The 21,859-nt window shown below is 42.2% G+C and overlaps 1 protein-coding gene and 1 long non-coding RNA gene across 3 annotated transcripts in view; one reads left to right on the top strand and one right to left on the bottom strand.

Annotated features, from left to right (window-relative positions):
* Nucleotides 1-5,913, bottom strand: part of LOC309660140 — a 123,785-nt gene extending 117,872 nt beyond the window's left edge. For both annotated transcript variants that reach the window (XR_014263193.1, XR_014263194.1), the window contains exon 1: nt 5,807-5,913. This is a non-coding gene — a long non-coding RNA (uncharacterized lncRNA). The remainder of the gene's footprint in view (nt 1-5,806) is intronic.
* ADAMTS5 (ADAM metallopeptidase with thrombospondin type 1 motif 5) overlaps nt 5,535-21,859 on the top strand; it is a 49,480-nt gene continuing 33,155 nt past the window's right edge. Inside the window, exons 1-2 of the mRNA XM_082460378.1 lie at nt 5,535-6,646; nt 17,775-17,907. Coding sequence (XP_082316504.1) covers nt 5,540-6,646; nt 17,775-17,907 — 1,240 coding nt within the window. The 5' untranslated portion in view covers nt 5,535-5,539. The remainder of the gene's footprint in view (nt 6,647-17,774; nt 17,908-21,859) is intronic.

Raw genomic sequence — 21,859 nt, 5'->3', positions numbered from 1 at the left:
AAAGAAAAAAAAAAGAACTTGAGTAACTCATAAAAGAAAGTAATATGTGCATATTTGTGTGAGAAAAGCTAAAACAACGACGTTTCACAGCTGGTCAGCATAAAAACACTTGTCGGTTTTACTTTACAGATAGCACCTGTATGTCTTAAATAATACCATGTACATTACTCACTTGAAGACTTTTATACTGTATAAAATTTCTGCATATAAAAAAATGAAAATCTAGCTTTGCCCAAAATTTATTCTTTATAAAATTAAATAACACTGATTCTGAAGCATATGTTATCTGCCACAAGAGGTAGACCATTCTGTAATATGTCCTAAGCAGAGACCAGAGAAAATGGTTTTGAGTTTTATCAGAAATGTGGTATACTTCCCTAAAAAAAAAAAAAAATCTCTACAGTGAAGGTCTCAAGAAAGTTTTCTCTGCAGGGGGAAAGGAAGAGCTGGCATAGTCCCTCTCTTATTTTCTCAGGACGTTCTATCCCCTCGTCACATCAGTACAGCCTAGATGGGAAACCGAGTTAGGGCGAAGCGTGTGCACAGGTGCACATATGCTGCTGTGTGTTGTGTGTCTAATACGTGCGAGATCGTGCGTGTACACTGACGTGTACACCATTGTAGATTATAGGAGGAGCTGGAGAGGGAGGTAAAGGGTTAGGAAAAAAGAGAAGGATAGTTTAGGTAATAGTTTTACCTTCTAAAAATTTAGGATTCATATCAAAGGTAGCATACACTCCTTTCCCTATTCCCCAAGTGTAACCTTCGGTTTTCATTTCGTTTTTGTGTTAAGAACATTTAACATGAAATCCACCCTCAATAAATGTTTAAGCATACAGTACAGCAATGTTAACTATAGGCACGATGTTTTACAGCAGATCTCTAGATTTCATTCATCTCGCATAACTGAAACTTTATACGCTTGAAGAGCAACGCTCCATTTCCCCCTCCCCCTAGACCCTGGCAGCCAGCATTCTACACTCTGCTTTTATGAGTTTGACTGTTTTATGTGGACAACATGGATGAACCTGAAGGTCATTATGCGAAGTGAAATCGACCAGTCACAGAAGAACAAATCCTGCATGATTACACTTCTATGAGGTATCTAAAATAACCTTTGGTTTTGAAGCAAGTCTTCTGAGAACTGGAATTTGCAAAGTTGAGTGGCACTTGAGGAAAAGGCTGACCTAGAATCTTCAGAACATTCATATAGGGCCTCAAGCAGCAGTGGAGCTGCTTTCCTCCCCGCATCCAGCATCCTGCCACTCAGGGACATGATACTCAGGGACTTCAAAATACAGCAAGACCTAGGGTAGGGATCCTGATGTGGGAAAGGAAAACTATTACAGGGCTGACAGGCTGTCATTCTCCTACTTGGGAGGTAAGGAGCAGGTGTTTGACTGGAGGGGAATAGTTTATTGTCAGTTATTTCCTCACTTTTAGCATTAAAATCATAGATGGGGGAAGGGGAGGAAATGACACTTTAGCAAATGGAAATTTGAGAAAATACTACTTACAAGGATATACACATCCTCTGAAGTGAAGCTGTACTGGAAATACACAGCTCAAAGCACCTGCAGAAGTTGTTCTCTTGCTTTTTTCCCCTCTCTATTTGCATTTTCCAGTTTGCATTCCAAGTATCTCTTGGTACAGTTGGCTCCATCTCTGAACTGTCAGCATCTCTGAACATTAATCATGCCTTATTCATTTTTATATGTTTCCAGAGAACCTCCAGAGCACTTTGCAGTGGGCCCTCGACAGATATTTGTTACACTGGGTGGATTTTAAGAGAGGTTGTGGATTGCCCATCAAATCAGGGGGAAGGAATTTAGGTTGCAGGAGAGCTGGCCACTAGTGGACTTTTGACTCCCAGGCAACTCACTTTGGTCTCAACTCTTAGATAATCTCTAAGATAATTTCCAACTTGTAACATTCTGGAGTAGAAAGTCTCTCTTCCTTTGGGGAAATGTAAAATTACACATCAGGTGTGGTCATATACTCTAGAAATGCAGTGGAAACTTCTCATTAAATATGCACAAGTAACACTGTCACTTGGAATAATGAAATAATGAAGTAGCAAATTGTCCCCCTAAACATGATTCCTCATACATGTTCTTTTTCTTCTTTAAAAAGAAAAACACGGGCTACTTTTAGCCAGTGCAAAGTATATTACTGGACTGACAGACATTAATTTTTCTGGAACATTTGTGGAATATTCATCCTAATCCACAAGGGTAATATTTTTAAAGTGTTACCAAATGAACTTCCTAAAGTGCCCAAGTTACTTTCACAGGAAAAGAAAAAGGTTATATCCAACTAGAAATGTTCTGAATATGTAAGAATTTACTCATTGAATTTATAAGCTGTATTAGTTCCTGTCCTTGTGAATATGTGGTTATATTTATATTTAGTACTTGATAGTCACGTTTGGAGCTTTATCTGTATCTATCTTCTTCTTCAACATATTTCTAAAAATTTGAATAATCTACGTGAGTACAAATATCATTATGTAATTAAAACTGAAGGCATAAAATTCAGAGGCATGATTCATGTGAGAAATGCAGTGTTTCTGAGAGAGGAGAAAGATGTTCATTCACTAAGAAGAAAATTCATTTGGAATTTCTTTAGATGCTAAATATGAAATCTGTGAATTCAAATAATTATAATTAATTTACACCACTGCCATCTGCTTCTCTATCAAAATGATCCTTTGAGATTAACAGTGATGAAAGGGTTAAAATTAATGAATCCAAGTTGTTTTAGAGATGGTATTTCGTGACGAATATTGGGCTACTTTTTTCTGAAATTGGTAATAATAACAATAACAAATCCTATCTAAAGGCACAGGCAATGACCACTGAAGACAGAATGGCCGGCACAAACTTGAAGGCTACTGGGGGAACAGGAAGACTTCAGGAACTAGGTTCTCCTTTATTTCCTGATTCTGAATGTCTCTGGTTCCTCAAAATATTCAACTGGTAGTATTGGCCTTGGACAGCTGACCACTGAGAAACTGAGGGGTCGTGGAATTAAAAGGCAATGGCCTTCAGCAATAGAACTTCCTCCCAGATCTTGAGGTATTTCAGAATCCACTAGAAGTTATTGGGTGGTCCGGGAGCCCCAATGATCCCCAGTTCATTTATAAGTGAGAACTAACTCTCAAAACACGCTTCACCCCTCCTTCCAGATGACTCCAGAGGGTGCTCCAGGCACAGGGCAATGGGCATCGCTGCTGGGCAGTTCTGGGATTCCCGGGTTCATCGCTACTCGGAGGACCTCAAGCCAGTTCAGGACCCTCCCGATTCCCTGAAACAGTCATCAGATCTCTTAACAAAGATACAAAAAAACCACCAGCAGCCTGGAGTGCACAGAGGTGCCCCTGCTATCCTTGGCATGCATCTCTGTGAATTAAACAAAGGTAGAAAGACAGAAATGTGCTAACTATACAGCAGATTCAGTTTTCACTGATGTATTCATTAATTCGTCTTGGAATAACGGGGAAGGAAGGTGCTCTTGTTCCTACAGTAGACCTTCTAACCATTATCAGTAGTGGTTAGAAAGTCGGATTTTCCTTCTTTTCTACTAGAGTTGATAATTTGAGGAAAGAAAGAGGAGAGAGAAACCAAGTAGCAGTAGCAATACCACTCAGATACTAATAAACACCAACCTGCGCCCTTCCTCCCCCCAAAAGTCTTCTTTTTCACCTAAAGGAATTTCTGAGAATGATAGTAGGTCAGGGCCAAGGGTGGTGGTGGTTGTTTTAGGAGAAATAAATACATATATGGGTATTTATCATTTAAATATCATTTTAGACGAAAGAATAAGAGAAAAGTGTGGGCACATTTTTTTTTTTCCTAATCTTATGGGGAGAAAAAAAAAATGAGCGCAATTCCCTTCAAGAGTTAACTCTCCCCCCCTCCCGCCCTCGCCTTCTTAAAGCAAAGCAAAGGAAGTTCCAGTCATCCGGGATTAAGTGACAGATCGTGGGCGCGGATGAAAGGCGCGCTTGAGAAAGGGGGTAGCCCGCGGCTCGCACACAAAGACGCGGAGTTCCCAGGCCTCCCGCGGCCCTGCCCCGGGGACACCTCAGCCCTCGGGGCGCAGCGACGCGCCAGGAAGCGCTCGCGGCTCTCCGCTTGCCCGGCCACTCTGCTGGTGGCTGGGAAAAGTTAGTCACCCGAAGCCCGAACCTAGCGTGCGTCCAAAAGCGAGAGCGAAGAGTCTGAGGGATGCGGAGGGAGGAAACCGGTACCGGGAGAGCGGGGCGAGGGGGCGCACGGGAAGCTGAAAGCCCTTGGCTGATGGATGCGGTTGCAAGGTCTACGAGGCCAGAGCGCACCGGCGTGCACAGGGCAAAAACGTGCGTCAGGAACTTCCTACCGAGGGAAAGAAAAGCAGGAGAAAAGGGGGCAGAGAGAGACTTGAAACGTCTCAGTAACTTTAAAAACATACCAAAACACCCCGTCAGGAGATGAGGTAAGCCGAGGTTAGCCAACCCCGATTGGTTGTGAAATATCAGACAAACCCCAGCCGCTGTGGCTTTAAATGAGACCAAAGAGATCTGTTTTTCTTACTCAAATACTTTTCTCCCCCTCGCCCTTGCTCCCTCCCTCCCCCCAACCCCCGCCCTCCTTCCACCTCACCGGGTCCCTTCCTCCTCCGCGGTCGCCCTTTCCTCGATCACCCCCCAGGCCCGCCCTCCCCCATCTGATTAGGCGCGGACCAGGAAGGGTGGGAGTGGTGGGGGAAGCTCTCCCTTTAAGAGGCAGCTTGCAGTGACGAATTGTTGAAATTGCCATTGCAGGATGGCATGCCGCTATAAATTCATTGTTCCACCTCCTCGCATCTTCACAGCGCTCGCGCTGCTCTCCGCGCTCGCAGCGGCCGACTGGGGATGACGGCGGGCAGGAAGACACTGCATCCGAAGGGACACGGACGCGCAGCTTCGCTGGCTCGCCGCAGGCCGCCCCTTGCATTTTTGTTTTAATTTTTATGGCCTTTTTTCTTCTCTTTCTTCCCTTCCTCCCGGTTCCAGTAGAGTCAAGGAAATCCACAAAATAAGAAAGGAAGCGGGCTCCGGAGCTTGGAACCCTTGCTGCCGGCGGGTCCCGAGCAGCAAGGGGCTGGAGGCAGCACGCACCAGTTGCCCGCCTGGTGCGCGGCACCTTCCTTCCTTTTCTCGGTGCCCCAATCCTGGCTGGGGTTGGATTGGGGTTTTTCCCCTTTTCTCGTACTTGCTGAATCTCCACAACCCGGCTTTTTTCTTTTTCTTTTTCTTTTTTTTTTTTTTTTTTTTTGTCTCCTCTTTCGGGAGCACGAATCCAAACATTTTCCAAACCAACAAAGAAAAGTTCGCACGCTGGCATCGCGGCCGGGACCGGCTGGCGCTGCTGCCGGGTCCCCCTCCCTCCGACACTTGACTCAACCTTGCAAGCAAGTGTATGTGTGTCCCCACCTCCCGCCCCGGTTAACTTCCAGAGCGAATAACAAATACCCATAAAGTCCCCGTCGCGCAGCCCCTCCCCGCGGGCAGCGCACTATGCTGCTCGGGTGGGCGTCCCTGCTGCTGTGCGCGCTCCGCCTGCCCCCGGTCGCGGCCGGCGCCGCCGCGGCACCTGCCCAGGATAAAGCCGGGCAGCCTCGGGCTGCTGCGGCGGCCGCCCAGCCCAGCCGGCGGCAGGGGGAGGAGGCGCAGGAGCCGGCCGAGCCTCCCGGCCACCCTCACCCCCTGGCGCCGCAGCGCAGGAGCCGCGGGCTTGTGCAGAACGTCGACCAGCTCTACTCGGGCGGCGGCAAGGTGGGCTACCTGATCTACGCGGGCGGCCGGAGGTTCCTCCTGGACCTAGAGCGGGATGGTTCGGTGGGCGCCGCTGGCTTTGTGCCCGCAGGAGGCGGGCCGAACGCGACCCGGCGCCACCGGGGCCACTGCTTCTACCGGGGCACGGTGGACGGCAGCCCCCGCTCTCTGGCCGTCTTTGACCTCTGCGGTGGTCTCGACGGCTTCTTCGCGGTCAAGCACGCGCGCTACACCCTGAAGCCGCTGCTGCGCGCGCCCTGGGCGGAGGCGGAGGCCGGGCGCGTGTACGGGGACGGGTCCGCGCGGATCCTGCACGTCTATACCCGCGAGGGCTTCACCTTTGAGGCCCTCCCTCCTCGCACCAGCTGCGAGACCCCCACGTCCCCGCCAGGGCCCCGTGAGCGCCCCCCCGCGCACAGCAGCCCGGACCGACGCTGGGCGCTGGCCCCGCAGCTCCCGGACCAGTCAGCTCCCTCGTCCGATGGGAGTCAGGGACCACAGACGTGGTGGCGGCGGCGGCGGCGCCGCTCCGTCTCCCGGGCCCGCCAGGTGGAGCTGCTCCTGGTGGCCGACGCGTCCATGGCGCGGATGTACGGCCAGGGCCTGCAGCATTACCTCCTGACCCTGGCCTCCATCGCCAACAAGCTGTACAGTCACGCCAGCATCGAGAACCACATCCGCCTGGTCGTGGTGAAGGTGGTGGTGCTGGGCGACAAAGACAAGAGCCTGGAAGTGAGCAAGAACGCGGCCGCCACGCTCAAGAACTTTTGCAAATGGCAGCACCAGCACAACCAGCTGGGGGATGACCACGAGGAGCACTACGACGCGGCCATCCTGTTTACTCGGGAGGTAGGTCCCGCCTGGGTGAGTGGTTCAAGCCCCGGAGTACGGAGGTAGGTCAACGGGACAGCCTTGTTGACAGCCTTGCTTCTCCCACAAACCGCCTGCCCCCATGGGTTTGCTTCCCTGCTTCTTGCAGGAAACCCAGCCAGCCTCCAACTCTGCTCCTGTATTCGGGATAGAGCTGGAGCAATTCAAGCCTTAAATGACCAAGACCTGCTTACACAATCAGTCAAACAGGCAGGACGTCTCCAGTCTGAGATACGCAGTCATAGATGCATAAATATGGTAAAATGGAGCTAGAATGCTTGGGAAAATGTGCGTCGTTAAATGAGAAAAGGGGGAAAGCGAGTTTGTCTTTGGAATCAGGGATCATCTACTTTCTAATGAACCCAAAGATATAACTTTGTCTAACCCAATGGAAAGGGCTGATGATTCATTCACTGTAGTCACTTTTATCCACCATCTTCCTTTGTAAATGTCCATACCTTCTTACTTGAACCCCTTTCAAGACATAAGTCAAGGGAAGACTTTCCAAAGGAAGGACTTGTTTTCCAATCTGGCTTCCTAATGGAGTTCTTACATATCCAGCTTGGTGGAATCTTGCTTCCTTGGATGGAAGGGATTGGGGATGGCCAGGAGGATATAGAAACCCAATCTTGTGAGGTTCCTTAGCAACTCCTTTGCCTAGTCCTCCAATGCACAGCAAGAACTGCTCCGTCCTCCACAGCTGCCAGTCAAGGGTCACATCCAGCTTGCATGTTTGGGTTTTGGATGAATGTTTCTGAAGCCCCAGTGCGGAAAGATCTGGGCAAAGAGTCAAGACATGAAGGAATGTTTTCCCAGGATTTCCCTCTTTTAAGGAAGGGGGTTACAGGAAGGGAAAAAATACTGATCTTTATAGGCCCAGAGGTTCTGGGAGGAACACAATATCTACGTAGACCGCCGCAAAAGTGTGACATTCAGATACGGAGTCTGGACTGGTTTTGAGCTTTGAGCCTCAGTTTTCACAGCTCTACTCTGATTGGAGGTTTTGAGTCACGCTTTCAGATGCCTGGTAAGAATGGACTTTGAAAGCTCATTCTTTAAGTGTTTGAGATCCATCCAGGATAGAGAGAAGGATTAGAAGCTTTGAAATATTATGCAAAATCATGGTACGAAGGGAACGACCAGAACTAGGACAGGAAATTCAATGATGGCTTGCAGGAGGTTTCAGAATCACATAGCTCCACCACCTAATTCTCCTATTTTTACTAAGGCACCTCTGGTATGAAGGAAAAGTGTTGATAAATTTGGAGTGGAGAAACACTTGTGGTTCACGGGGTGGACACAGATGTAAACCACACGTAAATAAAGATGCCGGAGGGCAGCAGTTTAGGGAGAAGTGGGTGACGCACAGTGCTTTGCACCATGGAAAACCTTTCTCTTCATGAAGTGATCTCCTGGAAACCATCCCTTAATTTTTCTGCACAGCATTAATCTTTAAAACGGAAGAACATTCATTTTTGTAGCCTTCCATATGAAGTGAAGTTCTCCTGTAAAACTATCCCTTTCTTATTTGGTTTCCAAGTCTTTTTTTTTTTTTTTTTTTTCTTGGTACACAACTTTCCATGTCTGGATTTCTTGCTTTGCTACATCACTAGGGGCTGCCAAGAAGGAGGCTTCAGAGAGTTTATGGAAGGAAGTTCTCTAAGGACAGAAGAAAAAATACTTTTGTAGGCATACTACTGCAAAGTGTTCATTTTGAACATTTTCATGGTTCACTTTCATTTTTGAATAAAAATACACATTCCATAAACATTAATAGAAGACCCCAATACTCCCTAGTTCCTGCCCCATAATTTTCTTAATTGCTTCTTAGAAAAAAAGAAAACTAGTCAGTGATTCAAAATGATCTGTCTGTTGCTTTTTCTGGATTTGTTTTTTGTTTGGGTAGTTAACAATTCTTATTTTCCGAGCTTTGAAATATATCAGTACCTTTAAATAGATAAAGCAAGGGGGAAATAAGTTAACATCTATCTTAATTTTAATAAGTATTACAAGAACGTTCATTTTTCAAACTAGTCTACACATGGAAAATATTTTACATGGGCCCTCCCTGGCCTCCTTGCCAAGCAGAAGCATACTTTTAGTAAAGTAAATCTCATTTAGTTTGTGGTTGGCCCTCTGGTATATACATCTAACTTGATGAGAACCAAATATTTGAAGAGCATATTATTATGAATGTATGCACCTAATTTTAAAAGCACAATTAATTAGGGGGCTGAGAAAAATATTACAAGACTCATGTAGCATTCATTTGAGAGTACTTTAAAATATAATGTTAATCTCCGCCTAATACTTCAGAATGTGGAAACCAAGAGGGCTAGAGGAGAAATGATCTGAGATCTTCAGTTTCATGGAAATCAGATATCTAGGACCTAAAGAAAAACTTTCATGGCTATTTTTTTTCAATGAGAAATACCCGGAGTTGGCACCAGGATCTACTTTTACATCTCTGTTTTGAATGTAAGAGGTACGTTGCCTAGCAGCCAGACGCCAAGCCATGAAATCCATGTTTTGATGGGCTCTGAGCACTGCTCAAATTCTGTATCCAGATGTCTTCTCCTAAATTGCTTGTTAATCAGGCATGAAGCAAATGTGTGAGGATATGTTTTCCACCCCTGTTGACTAGCCGAGGGCACCTTGAGCGTTATGTCTAGGAATCAGCAGAATAGCGCTAGTAATTCATTTATCAAACTAACAGGCTTCACTGTCAGAACTGTACCCCAGCACAAGGCACTGTCCTAATTAGGGAAATTTAGCACCAGTCACTTTTTTGCAAGAGGAGCCATTTTCATTCCAGAGTGGCACTTACGCTGGAATTCATACCACTTCTGCCATCAAACAGTAGAAATCTGATCTCCCCAGGATTTATGATTGCTTTCCAGAATCTTTTTCTGGTTCCTGGCTTCCTCTTTTCTTTTAAGATAGTTTCCTTAACGGCACACTCCTAAACCCATTTTGGAGACGATGCACTCTCCTTTAGAAACAAAACACCTACCTGCTTGAGAAAAAAAGTGGGAAATTGTTTAACATTCCCTGTCTATGACCATACCACCCTGAACATGCCCGATCTCATCTGTTTAACATTCCCTCACCCCTGCACAACATTAATGAAAGCTTTACTTTTTCATGGCTTGGAAGCATTGGATTGAAACTGAACCAGCTACGAGACTATACAATAGAAAAGGTTCATTCATTTTCATTAATCATCAGTGTGCCAGTTAACAGGCAACTGTGTGTCAGCTAACACCTCACTTCTATATTCTGCCTTATTTTTTTTTAATTTTTATTTTATATTGGAGTACAGTTGATGAACAATGTTGTGTTAGTTTCAGGTGTATAGCAAAGTGATTCAGTTATACATATACATGTATCTATTGTTTTTCAAATTCTTTTCCCATTTAGGCCATTACAGAGTACTGAACAGAGTTCCCTGTGCTATACAGTAGGTACCTATTGGTTATGTATTTTAAATATAGCAGTGTGTACATGTCAATCCCAAACTCCCAATCTGCATTCTGCTTTATAATGCTGTGGTGGAGACTCCACCCAGAATTAACAGCTGGCTCCTTGCAAGGTTATGACAATCGGGGGCCCTAGAGAAGACTGGAAGCTTGGAAGAAGGAAACGGATCTGCTTTTTCTTATTTGCTTGTAGACTGGATTGACTAATTCAATCACGTATTTGAGTTCAAATCCCATTTAAATTCAAAAGCAAACCCTTATCAAGGAATCATAGCCGATAGGTCAATTCTAACCAACAGAAGGCTAAATGTCTAAGAAATGGGAAGACTGGGAGCAGATTCAGCAGCTCAAGTTGACATTTTAAAAATAAATTGTGAATTGAAAATTGCTGAGAGTAGGTCTTAAAAGTTTGCATCACCAAAAATAAAAATTGTAACTATGTGTGTGGTGGATGTTAAGTAGACTTACTGTGGTGATCAGCTTGCAATATACACATATATTGAATCATTATGTTGTACACCTGAAACTAATATAATGTTGTAAGTAAATTATATCTAAATTAATTGTGAAGAATATTACGTAAAATCTGAAGTCTATTAGATGAGAGACAGTAAACCACAGCACACAGGACATATTTCACTGTTGTCTTCCTCATTTTCAGCACATGCCTCTGGGCATCTCCTAAGTGTGAGACACTCATTTAGGGAGCCGAAAGCAGCGAGATGGAAAATACCTGGTCCCTGCCCAGCCCAGCTTATCACAAGGGGAGAGGAAGCAGATATATGCATAAATCACTCTAATGTTAGGAAAACTCTAATAAATGCTGTAACTAAGCTATAAACAAAGGCTTAGAAAGGAAAGAGGAAGGAAGCATCAATTCTGCCTCTGTATCTTTATACAGGCTTCATTGTAAATGTAGAATTGAATTGGTCCTCGAAGGATGGACAGATTTGATTTGGATTCAACCAACTTTTATTGAGCATTTCATAAGATGCTATCCATAGTCATAAACCATTTTATAATTAATCCTTTCAACAGTCTACAACCATAGTGACATTATCATAAGTTGACAGATAAGGACATTCATACAAAGAGAAACAGAGATAAACTTCTCAGAGTAACAGCTGACAGATGGCTGAGAGGGAAGTTCGTCCTGTCTACTGGTCTCTAAAATAAAAATATTACAGCAAATTTATTCAAACATTCAATATATTTCTAATAGGCAAAGAGGGATGAAGAGGTTTGAAAAGTAGCCCCTTTCCGAAGAACCTATTCTAGGAAACAGACAAGGAAATGAATAATTGTTATACAGTGTGATGACTTTTGTAATAAATGTGGTCATTAAATGTCATGGAAGTACATTGGAAGGTAGCCTGACCCATCTGAGTTCAATTTGGAAGAAAGAGGAGAATTAACCGGATCTATAAGGAGGAAATAGGCATTGCAGACACACCAAACTAATAGTGCAGTGGCCCAGAGGCAGCATGGTAATTCTGGGAAATATAGGGGTTTAGGTATGATAGGACAGACGGTATGAGAGTAGAAGGGTGATAGATTAGTCTAGAGAAGATGATAACAACCAGCTTATAGAAGAAATTCTATGCCATGTGTATTAGTCTTCTTGGGCTACCATCGCAAAACTCCATAGACAACAGAAACTTACTTTCTCAATTCTGGAGGCTGGGAAGTTCAAGATCTAGGTTTCAGCCTATTTGGTTTCTGGTGAGAACTCTCTTCCTGGCTTGTAGACTGTTACCTTCTCACTTTGTGCTTACATGGTGTGTTTGAGGGGGCAGGGGTAAGAGAGCGTTTTCTGGCATCTCTTCTTAAAAGGACACTGATCCTATTAGATCAGGGCCCCATCGTTATGATTTAATTTAACCTTAATTACCTCCTGATAGACCCAATCTCCAAATATAGTCACATTGCGGATTAAGGCTTCAATACATGAATTTAGACGGTGGCAGGGAACACGATTCAGTCGGTAGCATAAAGATTTTAAATTGTAAATTAAATTCAGTGGGAGTCTGTGGAAAGAGCATCAGAAGGAAAACAGCAGTGATCAGAGGTGTGTTCTTGAATGAGCCTTCTGGCCTAAGTAGTTGGGCTAGAGCCTGCGGGAGCCTTTACAGACTATTTCGGTAATCTTCAAGGAGAGACCCTAGATGGTCTAAACTAAAGCAGTGGCATTAGAAATAGAGAGGCAGGGGTCGAGTCAATAAGTGTTAGAAAGAAGTGGATGTGAGTAAATTAATCCTTTCTAGCAGGAGGAATATTTGGGCTAAAGTTTGGGCCCAAAAAGTTGGGGAGATATGCAGGAAATAGTGGACAAAATGGATCATGAAGGTGCAGTTAAAGCTGACAAGGAAGCCTGGGTTGCATTGTGCAAGGTTTTAAATGCCAGGCTGAGGTTGGCGTGCCTTTTAAGTTTTGTAGGAATGGAGGAATCCTATAAGATCTGGGCTCTAAAAGGTAATTGACTGCAGCATATAGGTAGGGAAGTCACAGGAGATGAAAAGACCATTTAGAAGCCTTAGGTGATAGTCCAGGCAGGAAGGAACAAGAAAGAGAGGACACCTACATGAGACATTTGGTAGATGGAGTCAGTGACTTACAGTGACTGATCTGATGCGGCAGGTGAGAGACAGGCAAGTTAATGATGTCACCAGGTTTCTTATCCATCACTTCCAGTTTCTTGCTTTCTGGAATCTCTTTCTCAGTGCATTTTGTATTTTACTGTGCCTCTAGATTATTGAGTTTCACCAGATATACCACAGAGAGAAAGACTGTGTTATTTGTTACAACAAAGGAATTTGCTTGCCCAAGTAGAGATTATGAATGTAAAATATAAGAGTAATGTCGGGGGAAACACAGGTGATGATTTAACAGCACCTTGGTGAAGTAAGTTCAGGAATTGGAGTGTTTAGATATAGGTTTGAATTGCAGCTCCACCAGTCTCAAGCTTCTGATTTTGGACACTAATGACCCCTGAGCTTTAATTTCTCCATCTATAAATTGAAGCGTTTTCCCTTAATCTCAACATACGTGTAGCTGGAACAAACCCATAAACCACCTGGTCCAAATTCCTAATGCTATTGATGAAGGAAAGTAGTCTCAAAGCATATAAACAATTCATGCAATGATTCTAATTAATAGAGTTGAATTTAAAGCATCACTATCTCTAATCAGCTTCCATCTCCATTCTCCAAAACCACTCTTCTGAGCATCTATTCCCCTCAATCTCCAATGTGCTCCATCTTTCCTTTCTCTTCTTCTTATCTCATATTTACCAGGATAAGTTCCCTATCTTGGAACTTGGGGCCCAGACTACCTTTCCAGCTTCCCTTGTTCATCCTCCACCGGGTCTATCCTGTACTCCAGCCACAAGAAACATGTTGTCATTTCCAAAACAGACCCTGCCTTTTCCCACCCCTGATATATTCACGAGTCTTTCCTTTTTTTGAATACCCTTCCTCTAACACTATCAGACTCCTTTTCATCCCTCAAGATACAGTGAGCTCCTTTGAAACACCTTTATTGATTCCCCCAAGGAGAGCTTGGCAATTCCTCTCCTGAACTCCCTCAGCAATCTGTTCAATCTGCTTCCTTCTTGAAATGTCTTGTTTTGCTCACTAGATCATGATGTTTCTTAAGGGTCAAGATCAGATCTTATTGTATTTATTCACCACACTGTCAGCACTTCACCCAGTGTCTGGCAGGTTGTGGACGCACAATAATTGTTTTAGGAATAAGTGTACCTGGATCCCTTGGTCCCTAATCCAGCAGAGCGCCATGTTTTTTGTGTTACCTAGTTGTATCCAGGAGCATGGACAGAGACTGCAGAACATGGGTCATTGTCATGGGTGGCCTAACAGACCCTACTAATGTAGTTTCTGCTGAGGTCCAAATCAAGACCTCTGCTATTGGGGGCTGCTGTTTAGGTAGCCAGAAAGGCAAATGACACCTCAAGAATCAGATCCACAGGACAAATGTGAATTATGATGAATAAGTATATGTCTGTGTACTACTGATGGCTAAAATACGTACCACGCCCAATTCTCCTGTCACTAATCCCTCTTCACTAGGAATCTGGTAGACAGATAGGTAGATACCTGAGACTACTTAAACCCTCTTCTCTGCCCTTCCCTTGAGCTCTGGGCTTGTCCTTACCAGGGGGTAATATCTGTAGAAATAGAAGATGCTGCTATTTAACTCCAGATTCCCCCATACAAAGTACCCTGCCTTCATTTTGGCTGCCGTTACCGCAGCTGTGATGATATCTGCTCTCATCAGCCTTCACATTTCCTTCCTTCCCTCAGAGCATTTATGCTGCCTGAGAGACCAATCTCCCATCAAGACTAGAAATCCTGCGTCTCCTGTTATGCCTTCCACTTTGCACGCCCACATCGGCTTAGTTCATTTTCCCCACCCAGTACCGACCACTGGGATTTTCCAAGTTGTATTAGCTTCTGGGCACCTGCTTCTCAAGGTAGCAGACTTTGCTGGCTCCCTCCCCGACCCCACTCCATCCACAAGAATAGGTCTGAGGTACTGTGAGTCCTTCTAAACTTCACGATAAGTCACAGATACTGCCATATTCATGATCCTCTAAATGACCACCCTAGTCACCGTGTCAGTGACCTCCCTGTCGAGTCTTCGCTGGGCTTGCTGACTATCTCGGCTCTATTTTAGATACAGTCCCAGTCCTGGCTTCTGGCCAGGACCACACCACAAACCCACCAGTTAAATCTCTGCATGCTCTTGCAACCCTTACATTTTATTAAATCTTCCATTGCATTGTTGTCTACACGATATCAACATCATGATAAGATATCAGTCCTGCATAAAAAGAACCATCTTTAACATAACAGAGATATGACTTCCCTTCAGATTTACACTGACTAAGCAGAAAAATTCTTGACAACCCTTTTATTTTGTTTGCCTCTTATGTGGCTACTGTATGTGATTTACATTTCTTTAGTATCCCCTGCTTCCAGATTTGGAAGATAGATGGATGGGTGGACAGACAGAGAGACAGACAGACAGATAGATAGATGCTATTGCCCCAATGGTGTCCTTCCTCTTTCTCTGAATTAAAAAAAAAAAAAATTCTATAAACTTCAAATAAGGTTTGCACCTGTAAATGTTGTTATAAATCACCGTCAGAAAATAGACATGGATGTGATGTGCTGTATTCTTAATAATTTGATCCACAAGTTGAGTTTAATGCAATGGAGTGAACATTGCATCCCAAAGAAATACAGGCATTCGTTGTATATCTTGAGGAAGAAACCATAACTGAGCTGCCACGGTTTGAAATTGCATGAGTGAAGTGGAAAGGTTGCCAGTTTACATAATTACAGTTACAGAAATATAGTCTGTGGCTATGCAGTCAAGGGTTTAATCAGTGTGATTAAAAAAATAACTGCTTCTGTTCATTATTTTGTCACATGTACAAATTTCCGTGGCAAAGGGCCAAATGCATTTAATGCAATTCAAGGATGACAAGGAGGTTTGATGGGCTCTAATGAGCAATTGATTAGCAGTAAACAGAGAGAGATTAAGAATCCACATTAAACTCTCTTCAGAACAAGAGGGCCATTTCCATTAGCTGTGGCTGTTCATCCGAGCTTATTAATGAAGTAAGGAGTAAGAAGGGGAAACAATTCTTCGGTTTTGTTATTTGAACCCCAAATTGTGAAGATAAACATAAAGCTCGGTTTAAAAAAAATATGCATGTGCAGAAATAACCCACAGTGTCCAGCAGTTCACTTACACCATGACCTGGGCCTTTGGTCTTAAAGCTACTAAAATGACTGGGGGAAAAATGGATTAAAACATGTATTGTACTATATAATTATCTCAAAGACTGATTGTTATGCAAAAGTGTGTTCCAATTTCAATTTTAAAAACTACTAATTTGTTCTCAACAGCTGTAATTTGAGATCCCATGGGATGATGTATGAGGATACCCAGGAGACATTGGGAGGCTATTGTTGGTTTGGTGACTGGATTCACCAAGGCTACTTGGCTGAGATTTCTACTGTCTGCAGCTATAATAATGTGGCGGCCACAGTGCAATTCATCCCAGCTGGGATCTCATAATATACGGAACACAATAAGGACCTGAAAATGTACTAGGGAGATCGTAGGGTATACCTTTTAAATATTATTCACCTTAACTGGACTCTTATGCAGCTTTTTATGCAGAGAAAAGTTAGAAGAGTATGTTGACATTGAGTAGGCGGCATTAGTTATGTAGTAGTAATATCTCGTGCTGGCTTCCTGGAGTCTGTTGAGGTCTTGCTAGCATACAGCATATTAAAGGTATGTGACAATGTTCAGTAATGCAAAAATCTGTATAGGATAACCATCTTTTCTCTTTGTCCTGGGAGAATAAAAATATTAGCTCCATGTCATCAAAAAAAATAAGTAAAAAAATAAAAAATAAAATTATGTGAGGTCTACATTGCATCTGACTATATGTCAGAATTCACCTCAATTAAGCAAATGTTTGTTGAGTTCCTATTATAAGTCAGGCATTGTGGTAGTTGGAGATACAAAGATAATAACTGCAACAGAGAGAACACTTATTTTAACTAGTAAATAGTCATCTTTCACAGTAATTAATATTTTTAAAAAATTCTTCTGCAGTTATTCACTTATGGCTTTTGCTTTGGATAGAAATATATATACTGTCAATTAATTTTCATTGAAAACAGGAGTCAAATACAAGAAAGTCTAATGTCCATTAATACTCAAATAGCATTTAATGGAAAGTTTATCATTACAAATCTATCATGTCAAAAAATTTGGCTTATAACTTCTCTTTATGCTTCATAATTTAAAATTGTCTTGTTGATGTCTCTTTCATCTAATTTGATCATATTAACCATTAGCGAGGTGTGATCATGTTCCCCTTTGAGAACCTCTTAAAAGCTATGCAATTTCTCTCCAGAAAAACACGTATGCTCATTTATATAAATACAGTATATTACATATATTTTCTGAGAATTGATCAGGTTGAAAAACACTACATTGAACACTGTGGGAAAGAGTGTATACATTTCTGAAGACACAACCTATGAAATAACAACTCGATTTGGCAATTAAGAGGTGATCTTTTGAGGAATTACCCTTATAGATTAAAATTTAGTTTCTTACCCAAATTACTGAGAAATTTATATTGTGCCATAAATAGGTGATTGCAATTTGCCCCTGTGGTGGAAAACAAATTATTAGGCTTGGCTTCTGATAAATTTAGCAGGAATTTAGGTCAGAATATTAAGGCTTTCCTAAGCGTGACTATATGTGAAAGTGATCCATGGCATATGTGCCTGCACGTACACAGTACAGCTTTGTTAAGGCTGCGACTGCTATTGTAATGGACAAGCCACAATCTTATGACATCTTTTAAAACGTAATTGAGTCCCTTCTGTGCTTCTGGGACCCAGAGAAGCTTAGAAGAGTCAACGCTATTAGTTTGTCTTTGGAAGGTTTCCAGAGCTGAGCAGGTGATGCCATAAACATATCCCAGTGTTGACATTTGGAGCGAGCAAGTGACTCTACAAGGTGGCTCCTTCTGGATGTAAATTGATTTTAATGATTTCTTTCTTTCTCCCGGGCAGGATTTATGTGGTCATCATTCATGTGACACCCTGGGAATGGCAGACGTTGGGACCATATGTTCTCCCGAACGCAGCTGTGCTGTGATTGAAGATGATGGTCTCCATGCAGCCTTCACCGTGGCTCACGAAATTGGTATGCAGTGTCTTTTCTCTTCCCTGGCCAAATCAAACACTTGTAACAGCTGCAACAGGAACCAAAATACTTGGCAATTAATTCCAGATTTCTCCTGGTTCAGATGCAGCATTGGGGATTACATTTGTTTATATTTGTACTTTTAGGGTTAACTAGTAAGATGGAAGGAAAACAAAGTCAGGCATACACAGTAGATATTTCCTTTATGTCAGTGCCATTTAAAAGTTTAAGAGAAATTCGCTAGTGCTACTGTCTTTTGAAGCATCCATAAAGGACTCAGACAAAATTTGTCACAGTTGACAATGGAATGCAGAGATGTTTGCCTTAGAAGTTACTCTATTGATTCATCCAGGGCTAATCAGTTTACACAGAAATTCATCAGGTTTTATTCCACTGTAAGGGATAACAGCTCCTGGAAAAGGTAATCAATAGCTTATGGACAACATTCCTGTCTTGTTTTTAACAGCAAAGCAAATGAAACAAAACCTGTTACCAGGGTTGGTTTTAAAATGTCACTTACCTGGTGACATTAAGAAACTCATCTAAATCCTAGAACTAGAAATTTAGGGCTGAGTTAAATATGAAAAATATCCCAGCAATTAGGAATATGTGTTTCCTAATAATTGACCTAGCTACTAGGTACATAAGAAGTTAATTTAGTACTTAGGATTAAATGTTAGAAGTATACGCATCTGGGCTCAGTTCTTGCTAAAGTACTTTCTACCTGTGTCACGCTGGTCTGATTATTTAAACTCTCTAAGCTTCAGTTTTCATATCTGAAATATAGGCATAATAATGCCTATTTCATTGAATTATTTCAGGGACCAAGTTGGGTAAGTTACAGATACCAGCTGTTATTTATATCCATATACACTTCTGTTTCTCTTTTTAATTAACTAGTTCATTTACTTTTTAATGTGTCACCTTTTAGCATTATCTTTTTGGAGGCAAAGTATCCCTTGATAATTATTGTACTTTTTTGCTGTATTTTATTAAGCAGATTGTTTTCTTAAGCTAAAACCATAATTTTAAAATAGAAATTAAAACTTTTTTCCCATAATTTTAGTAGGCAAAGAACATTTCACAATGTGTTGATTTTTGGCTGCTATGTTTTCTTTTGGGACTTAAAATAACTTCACATCAAAAGTGTAACTGTATCAGTCAGTATATTGGAGCAGTAAAATAGAAATCAGTACTTAAATTCCAGTTCGTATGTATTAATCATGATCTTAATTCTCTTAACTGACACTCTTCTCACCACCTAAGTAAAAAAACACAAACATAACATCTTAATGTAAATAACTGTCCAATAGCATCACTGATAACAATTCAATTTAATACTTTATTAATTGAACATCTTTAGCTCAAGATGGAATCCCAGCTCTCTCTCCATGTTCTCTTTTATCTCAGGAAAGAGATTCAGACAATGAGTCTCCATTTCTTCCCTAGTAAGTGAACTAATAATAATGAATGAGGCATGGCTGCACTAGAAGACCTGGTATGTCTGAAAGTGTTTTTAAAACACAAATGCCATTTGAGCTTTGGGGCTGGGATTATGTCTTCACCTATCTCTCATTCATGCCTATTAAACTCACTGATAAAAAAATACAGCCTAACATTGACCCTTCATTGATATTTATTACATATCTCTGTATGTGCACGAATAAGTGGGAGAAACACAAGAGCCACCCAAGGCAATATTCTGATTTTGCAGCAAAGCTAAGAAGAATTAGTTCAAATACTCAAGAGCATTGTAGTGACGCAGAGACGATTTAAAAAGTACACCAGTAATTAATCACCATTATTCAGAGAGAGAGAAGTTCCGTAAGAAAAGTTCTAAGCCCTGGGTAGGTAGAGGCTGGTTCGTCTCACACTGAGTAGAGGAATGATGAGAAATAAGCAACAGTGCTGCAGTGAACATTGGGGTACATGACTCTTTTTTTTTTTTTTAACATCTTTATTGAAGTATAATTGCTTTACAATGGTGTGTTAGTTTCTGCTTTAAAACAAAGTGAATCAGCTATACATATACATATGTTCCCATATCTCTTCCCTCTTGCATATCCCTCCCTCCCACCCTCCCTATCCCACCCCTCTAGGTGGTCACAAAGCACCGAGCTGATCTCCCTGTGCTATGCGGCTGCTTCCCACTAGCTATCTATTTTACATTTGGTAGTGTATATATGTCCATGCCACTCTCTCACCCTGTCACATCTCACCCCTCCCTCTCCCCATATCCTCAAGTCCATTCTCTAGTAGGTCTGTGTCTTTATTCCCATCTTGCCACTAGGTTCTTCATGGCCTTTTTTTTTTTTTTTTTTTTCCTTAGATTCCATATATATGTGTTAGCATACTAATGACTCTTTTTGAACTATGGTTTTCTCAGGGTATATGCCCAGTAGTGGGATTGCTGGGTCGTATGGTAGTTCTATTTTTAGTTTCTTAAGGAACCTCCATACTGTTCTCCATAGTGGCTGTATCAATTTACATTCCCACCAACGGTACAAAAGGGTTTCCTTTTCTCCACACCCCCTCCAGCATTTGCTGTTTGTAATGGCCATTCTGACTGGTGTGAGGTGATACCTCATTGTAGTTTTGATTTGCATTTCTCTAATGATTAGGGATGTTGAGCATCTTCTCTTGTGCCTCTTGGCCATCTGTATTTCTTCTTTGGGGAAATGTTTACTAGGTCTTCTGCTCATTTTTTAGTTGGGTTGTTTGTTTTTTTGATATTGAGCTCCATGAGCTGTTTGTATGTTTTGGAGATTAATCCTTTGTCCGTTGATTCATTTGCAAATATTTTCTCCCATTCTGAGGGTTGTCTTTTCGTCTTGTTTATGGTTTCCTTTGCTGTGCAAAAGCTTTTAAGTTTAATTAAGTCCCATTTGTTTATTTTTGTTTTTATTTTCATTACTCTAGGAGGTGGGTCAAAAAGGACACATGTACCCCAATGTTCATTGCAGCATTATTTATAATAGCCAGGACATGGAAACCACCTAAGTGTCCAACAATATATGAATGCATAAAGAAGATGTGGTACATATATACAATGGAATATTACTCAGCCATGAAAAGGAACAAAATTGGGTCATTTGTAGAGATGTGGATGGACCTAGAATCTGTCATATAGAGTGAAGTAAGCCAGAAAGAGAAAAACAAATATCGTATATTAACGCGTATGTGTGGAATCTAGAAAAATGGTACAGATGAACCTATTTGCAGGGCAGGAATAGAGACATAGATGTAGAGAACAGACATGTGGACACAGGTGGGGAAGGGGAGGGTTGTATGAATTAGGAGATTAGGTTTGACATAAATACACTACCACATGTGAAATAGCTAGCTTGTGGGAACCTGCTGTATGGCACAGGGAGCTCAGCTCGGTGCTCTGTGATGACCTAGATGTGGCAGGGGGTGCGGGGAATTTGGGAGGAGGGAGGTCCAAGAGGAAGGGGATATAGGTATACATAGAGCTGATTCACTTCATTGTACGGCAGAAACTAACACAACATTGTAAAGTAATTTTACTCCAATAAAAAAAAAAAAAAGAAGAAAGAAAGAAGCAACAGAGTGGAATTGTGGCATCAACCGCCCATAAGATCATGAGCCCTAAATCCTGACCTTGTGAAAAAGAGATTACAGATTCCATGAAGGAAGGGCTGTTTCTTCCTTCAATCCTCTACTGATCCATTTTTACACATTGACAGCCTCTGGTTTCTTTGTAAAGGAACCACTGTGGCAGTAAATGCAGCTTCTTTGAGGCTGCATTGATCCCCAAGGCAACTGGACTGGAATGAAGAACCTTCCAGCATCATCTCTCCCAGCCCTCCTGAGTTCCTAAACCAAGAGGTTACGCAGGCAGGCAGCAGTCAGAGAGGTAGGAAGCCAGTTGCTAATGAGAACATTTTATTAAAACTGTATATGTACAATAAGGACTTTTCTTAATAATACA

Source organism: Balaenoptera physalus (genome assembly GCF_965194825.1).
Source record: "Balaenoptera physalus genome assembly, chromosome: 4".
In the NCBI taxonomy this organism is placed as follows: Eukaryota; Metazoa; Chordata; class Mammalia; order Artiodactyla; family Balaenopteridae; genus Balaenoptera; species Balaenoptera physalus.
Note: the sequence above shows the minus strand (reverse complement) of the source record. Positions and strands in the feature narration are given on the sequence as shown.